General features: G+C 41.3%; 1 protein-coding gene across 1 annotated transcript in view; it reads right to left on the bottom strand.

Moving 5' to 3' along the window:
• Positions 1 to 6,135: 6,135 nt before the first annotated feature.
• Positions 6,136 to 7,218, bottom strand: part of gask1b (golgi associated kinase 1B) — a 19,036-nt gene continuing 17,953 nt past the window's right edge. Inside the window, 4 exon segments of the mRNA XM_084332240.1 lie at positions 6,136 to 6,829; positions 6,831 to 6,854; positions 6,856 to 6,951; positions 6,953 to 7,016. Of these exon segments, the coding sequence (XP_084188366.1) occupies positions 6,806 to 6,829; positions 6,831 to 6,854; positions 6,856 to 6,951; positions 6,953 to 7,016 (208 nt within the window). The 3' untranslated portion in view covers positions 6,136 to 6,805.

Here is a 7,218-nt window from a genome sequence, read left to right as displayed (position 1 = left end):
TTACAGGCCCGTACGTCAATAATTAAAATGAATATTTTACCCAGAATTTACTTTATCAGCTCCATGCTCCCGTTACCTCCTCCTGTTGGTTACTGGCAGAAATTGCACTCTGCCTCATATAAATTAGTTTGGAACAATAAACGCCTGCGCTTGAAGAGATCAACTGCCCAAAGGAGTAAACTCGATGGGGGCTTAGCATTTCCAGACTTTAAATATTATTTTCAAGCTTTCTCTGAGACCTCTGATCACTTGGTTTGACGCTCAAGCAGCTGTATCTTGGCGACCATTGGAGGAGAAGTTGGTGTCCCCATATAGACTTCAGGATATTGTGTATACCAACATATCAATTAAACAATGTAAATTACGATTTGGCCCTCTTATCACACATGTGATCCAGACTAGGCGTGACACTCAGAAAGTGGGTACTAACCGCCATCAATGGCACACGCATTCCCCTCTATTTAATAACAATCTTCTCCTTATTGGACAACAACCTATTAGGTACCCTAGATGGGAAAAGAAAGGCATCCACACGTTGGGGGATATCTTCGATAACTCTGGTCTCCGCTCTTTCCAGAATCTTATTTAACCCCTAGACGATTGAATTTAATGGGTCTCAGACCTGACTCTCTATGTACCTTGTGTCCAAACGGTGCCACAGGTACATTTATGCATATGTACTGGGAATGCCCTCCTGTTGTGATTTTTTGGGAAAATGTTACATCTCAGCTCTCAGACATTTTCTCTTTGACCATACCTGTATCTCCTTCTGTATTGTTATTGAATGATCTCTCTCAATTACCGACCTCTATACAGGTGAAAAGACTCACTTTGGCCGGCCTCACAGTCGCAAAAAAATGTATTGCCTCACGTTGGTTTCACCCAGACAAACTCTGCCCGAAGGTATGGTTTCTCACCTACCTTGATGTGATCTATTTGGAGATATCCATGGCACGTGTTATAGGGGTTAGGGAATCTAATATCGCAATTTGGTTGGCTGCAGTGGCAAAGTTAAAAGAACGCATATAAGTTTGGACATTTTTGTTTTGATTTTTGTTTTTGATTACTGAATAATGTATTGTGAGTGTGACTCACGTTGAGGTCCTTGGGTGAGCGGGGGGAGGGGGGAGAACGAGCGAGTGTCCATGTAAGATGATCACTGTACAGTCTCAGTTATTGTCTTGTCATGTGGTGTTAAGTTATTGTCCTGGGAAGTCTTTTTATGTATTATTATTATTATTGTATTGTGATATGTTTTGTTTCATGTTGAAAAAAATAATAATAATAAATATTTGATCCAAAAAAAAAAAAGTCTTCAGTATTGGGACAGGGTAGAGTGCATTATGTGTTTCTTTCTTCTTTAGCGTGGACTCCACAGAGTTGATAACTTTCATGAAGTCTCTTGTGGAAAAGGAATCATTTTCGAATGAATCAAAAAAATCTAATGTAGAGGTCCTTGCTTTTGTGATACTGTCAATATCCTCGCATGACATGCTGCTGTGGATGACGAGGAGCGCCGGCATAAACAAATCAAGAACCGGCTCAACTCACAGACCTTGTATTCCTAATGGGTGAGTAAAGTGTGCCAAATCGCTGTGCTTGAATTTAGGATGTTGCCCTTTGGAAGATGCTTGGTGCAATAATGGTGTCCAACTCTGAGGAACTTCTCCTTATATGCTGTTTTTTTTATAATCAATCTACAATCTTTTATGATCCTAATAGCATAACGAAGTATACCGTGTACCTTGTACTTCATGGGACATGAATTATCTCAAATAGTGTGAGATAACAACCTTTTGTTTTACACAGATATACAGTACCTACCTCCCTCCATCAGCACAGATATACCTGTCTCCGTCCATCAGCACAGATATACCTCCCTCCCTCCATCAGCACAGATATACCTCCCTCCCTCCATCAGCACAGATATACCTCCCTCCCTCCATCAGCACAGATATACCTCCCTCCCTCCATCAGCACAGATATACCTGTCTCCGTCCATCAGCACAGACATGCGCGCATAAAAACGGTGCAATTAATTATACATGAAGTTAAAAGCTATGTATTTCCTCCATCCTGTCCTGACTCGTAGAACTGGCACAGCCTAGCCTGCAATGAAAGTAAAGAAAGAAAGGTGTGTAGGTGTGTGTGTGTGTGTCATGTATGTATCTGACATGTTATGCCCATGGAACGTACGCAAGCTAGCTCCATAGGGTCTGAAAGCGGCGCATTGAGAAATAAACAAAGAGCTTGGCAGCAAAAATGATCGTCAATAAAGTCAATTTGACTCATCATGGGGATGTGGTGGTGTCTTGTCTTTCATGACGGGGGGATTCCTGGCACTGTGATCCCATAGAATTGTGCAAAAAGACTATTTTGTGCCCCTCTCTGTACTAACAACAACAGCAAGGCACAGCTCACTCATGAAGGCTATTTTAAAATGTAATATAAAAACCCCTGTCTGATTGCACACAGACAGCCTGTTGCCTTGGTAACACAGATAAACGCACAATTGGAGGGGGGCTTCCCACCCTCCAGAACATTTACAACAAGCGGTGCAGGGGTAAGGCTAAGAGAATCATCAAGGACTCCAGCCACCCAAACAACTGCCTCTTTGAACTGCTGCGGTCAGGCAAGCGATACCGGAGTCTCATGGCAAGCACAGAAAGACCCACTTTCCACACTTTAGAACACCTAAACACACTTTATATTTATTGGTAAAGGATTTGCACTACAACCTGTACACCTTACTGTAAACTGTACCTAAATTGTACCTCATCCCATTTCGGCTTTGCACTATATAGTATTGTATATTAGTACATTGCATAGTATATTGTATATTGTATGGTAACTCAGTTACTTCTATTCTGCATCGAACATTGTACATATGTATATACTGAACACTGTGACTTCTATTTTTACTTCTATTTTTACATGCTATACTATTTTATTTCATACTTATCTTGTCTAGCACAGTCTCTGGAGCGTAACAGTAAGAAGCATTTTGTATAAAAGTATTCTGTACTTCTGTATGACAACTATTAAAGAAACTTGAAACTTGTAAATGGCTGCATTTATATAGTGCTTTTATCCAAAGCGCTTTACAATTTCTTCCTCACATTCACTCATTCACACACTGACGGCAGAGGCGACCATACAAGGTGCCAAACTGCTCATCGGGAGTTAGGGGTTAAGTGTATTGCTCAAGGACACTTCGACGCACTGCCAGGAGGAGCGTGAATCGAATTGGGAATCGAACCGGGAACCTTCCAATTACCAGACGACCGGTCTACCTCCTGAACCACGGTAGATAAATGGAGAAATAGTCTTTTCCCTATATTTTATTGTAATCACAGCGCCAGGAATGAATTGCAGCACGAGAGACAACACCATCATATCACCATGGTCAGTGAAATTTACTTTATGATGACCATTTTTGCCTGTAGCGCTTTCAGACCCAATGGAGAGTTAGCTTGCGTATGTTCCATGGGCCTGACATGTCCTAGTGTGAGGATTTACTAGCATACATACACATACATACGGTATGTCTAATGCCTGTAAGAACACGCCTGTAAGGTTGGAGAGAAGCACTTCTGAAGTGTACCGCGTTGAACTCACGCTGGCCTAATTAGACTGTGTGTGTGTGTGCATGTGTGTGCGTGTGTGTGTGTGTGTGTGTGTGTATGTGTGTGTGTGTGTCTGTGTGTGTCTGTGTGTCTGTGTGTGTGTGTGTGTGATAGGTTGCCCTCTGAAACAAGACTTCTTCGACAAACAAAGTTCAAATTATTTGACAAAGTATTAACCATTGGCTGCACATATTAGAGGCCTTGGTTGTCTGTAGGCTCCGCTATTGGTCCTGATATTTGCATATACTTGGATCCTATCAAACCCGCTCCAATGATGGCTCATGTTACAAGCTCCTATGGTCAATTCTGAACATGGAAAGAATATGTGCTCCAAATTCATGGAACGAGTTACAACGTACGTTAAAACTTGACTCAAATAACCTTCAGACATTTTAAAACATAATCTCTAACCTCCTTTTCCACAATTGTAATTGCTTTTGATCAATTAAATTATTAGATTTTCTGATTTGTGTTTTATTCATTTGATTTGATTTTATAATATTGTCATCTTAGTACTATTGAGGGCTATATCTTCAATTGGTTTCCAATGCTTAAATAAAGGTTTAAATTAAACAAATCAATGAATATTTAGCAATCACAGACGTGTTCATAAACTTGTTTTCAGTGGATGAAACATTGCAGGTCTACCAAAGAAATATGAGCCAAACAGGAAGATACTGTTGTGTTTCTGCCGTGAGAGGTAGCCAGGTTGTGTGATGGAGACAGTGCTTAACTCTCTGGAATACGTTGTGAATGTATAAATTGGTAGATTCAAATAGATTATTGAAAATGTGTATGTTTGTGTGTGTGTCTGTGTGTGAATAATCATATATGCAACAGTGGCTCAGGAGGTTGAGCGGTAGCCTGGTAATCGAAAGGTACCCGGTTTGATTCCTTCCGAAGTGTCCTTGAGCAAGACTGCTCCCGAAGAGCAGGTAGAAGCGCTATATGAATGCAGTCCATTTACCATTTAGGCCTATTTGTGTGAAGAGAGTTAAAGGGGCAGTTCACCCCAAAAAAAAATATATATATATATATATATATATACTGTATTCTCCCCCTTACCCAGAGTGCTATCTATCCATCCAGATAGTATTGGTGTACTTTGCCTAGTTTTGGAGATATCTACCGTCACCAACTAAATACATTTGAAAAGCTCAAAAGCAATGTCTCTTTCATGACCCGGTTACTCAAGATAATCCACAGACCTTGTTGAGAGCAGTTTCACACAGGAACTAATCCACAAACCTTGTTGAGAGCAGTTTCACACAGGAAACATGTTCTACCAAAATACACCCCCCCGTAATAATGAACAACTGTGTAGTTGTGTCGTACGGCAGATATCTCCAAAACTAGTTGAATCACACCGAAACAATCTGGATTGATAGATAGTAATAATAATAATTTATTGGATTTATATAGCGCCTTTCAGGAGACCCAAGGCGCTTGATTGATTGATTGATTGATTGAAAATGTTATTAACAGATTGCAGAATGGGTACAATACAGTACAGCTCAATACACACAATTGTTAAGGGGATGCAGACCAGAGAAAGACTTTTGTCTTGTTTACATCAGGGTCCCCCATTTCCAATTCATCATAACATTGACATACAGGTAGACAGTACTGTTACATTTAGACATTAATGACATACCAGAGTACAAAAAGAGTCTAAAAAGGTAGTATATACATTTGAGGGGGAAGAAACTGTACATTGAATGAGGTGGGGGGTGGGGTGGGGTGGGGGGGGGGGGGGGGGGGGAACTGTACATTGGGGGGGGGGGGGGGCAGCTAAGGGAAAGGAGATCAGAGGAACAAGGTAACAACAAAGTAAAAAAAGAAAAGAAGAGAAAAGAGGGAAATCAGGCAGAGTAATTTATAAATTTGGCGAAGAGGTGAGATTTTGAGTTGGAATTTGAAAGAGTCCAGGGATGTAGCACTGCGGATGTTTGGAGGGACTAATCTGGGGTAAAGGGAGAAAATGTGTTTTTTTTTTATCATTTTGGGTGAACTGCCCCTTAAGGTAAGGCTGCACTCAGCATAACTCTTCTGTGAAAGAGTGGGGCTTATCATCACAAACACATGTTTCACCACCGACACACTAATGCGGGTGCAAAGGGGTTAAAACAACAGGGGAGCAAACTCCACCACTGGCACGAGAAAATAGCCCCCAAAGCCCAACAGATTCCAATTCCTACCACCCACAACACCCTGTTTATGACGCATGCAACGCAGACACGGTGGTGTGGCTCGGGTTTCAGAGTCGGCAACTCTTTCTGACTATGCATTGACTGATATGGCGTACAACTCAACACATCGATGTAATGGGAAGAAACCCAGACGCACATTTCCCCATGGAGATCTTTCTATGCTTGGTTTGGTGGGTCAATAGATTTAGTCAGTGTCAGATATTTGAATTTCTTTAATTGTTCCAACTGTTGCTCAAACATCGTCAACAAAATTTAAGAAAACAATATAAAAATAAATAAATACTATGAGAATTGTTAGATTGGAGGATTTTTCGCAGTATAAGTGAAAGCAAGACACCCTAGGCTTCAGTAAGCTGCAGTTCGTTAGATTCAGTGTAAAAACAGTGTTACATCACAAAGTTATTCTGATATGGTCCAAAAGAACAATTTTACCTAACAACCCTAATCACAACAACAACAAGAAACCTCTCCTGAAGCGTGTCAGTCTAATGTCCACCTCCAGACCAAAGTCTGAGGATTTGTGCCATGGCTACAGTATAGAGGCTTTATGAATATCTGAATTCCTGTCAAACACTTTGGTAATGATGCAAAATATGCTCGCTTCATGGAAAATACATCACTTCACTCCATAATGAGGACTTGGGTTTGCATAAATCAAAGTGCTGTTAATGGCCAAAGCAGGTGAACTGAAACCTTATCAAACTGAAGTATACAGAGCTCCTTCTGTAGCACATAGGCTTGCAAATAGGTGTACATATCTGCTATAGGAAGTAGTAATCAGTGGAAATGTTGTTGAAGCAACATTCTGTACTTCAATATACAAATAATTCAAGCTCCTAACCTTGAATGTTAATGAATTCACAATTTCTTCAATGTATTCTTTTTTTTTGTTCATCATTCTTTCTTAATGTAGAAAAAAATCATCAAATGCACATTAGGCTGGATTTCAGCTACAAGGCAACATCCTTCTCACACATTCATTGTGATGACTTTTTATCCCGTGGGCGTTGATGTACGTGGAGGAGGACCTTGGCCCGTCTTTCGATGACATCAATAAGCTTCTCGATGCCTTGCCGGCCGCCCTGGCTCTCCCAGTAGACCTGGTCCAGGAACAAGGGACTGGAGGAGCTTCTCTCTCAGCTTCCGGCTCCTCAACACACCCACCGCCTGGTCTGGAAGTCTGGACACAAAAAGAGAGAGAGGGGGGGGGGGAGAGAGAGGGGGGGGGGAAGAGGGGGGAGAGAGAGAGAGAGAGAGAGAGAGAAAGAGAAGAGAGAGAGAGAGAGAGAGAGAGAGAGAGAGAGAGAGAGAGAGAGAGGAGAGAGAGAGAGAGAGAGAAAGAGAAAGAGAAAGAGAAAGAGAGAGAGAGAGAGAGAAAGAGC

Source organism: Notolepis coatsorum (assembly GCF_963971535.1).
Source record: "Notolepis coatsorum genome assembly, chromosome: 16".
In the NCBI taxonomy this organism is placed as follows: domain Eukaryota; kingdom Metazoa; phylum Chordata; class Actinopteri; order Aulopiformes; family Paralepididae; genus Notolepis; species Notolepis coatsorum.
The sequence above is the reverse complement of the archived record's forward strand: the minus strand, read 5'-3'. Positions and strand labels throughout refer to the sequence as shown.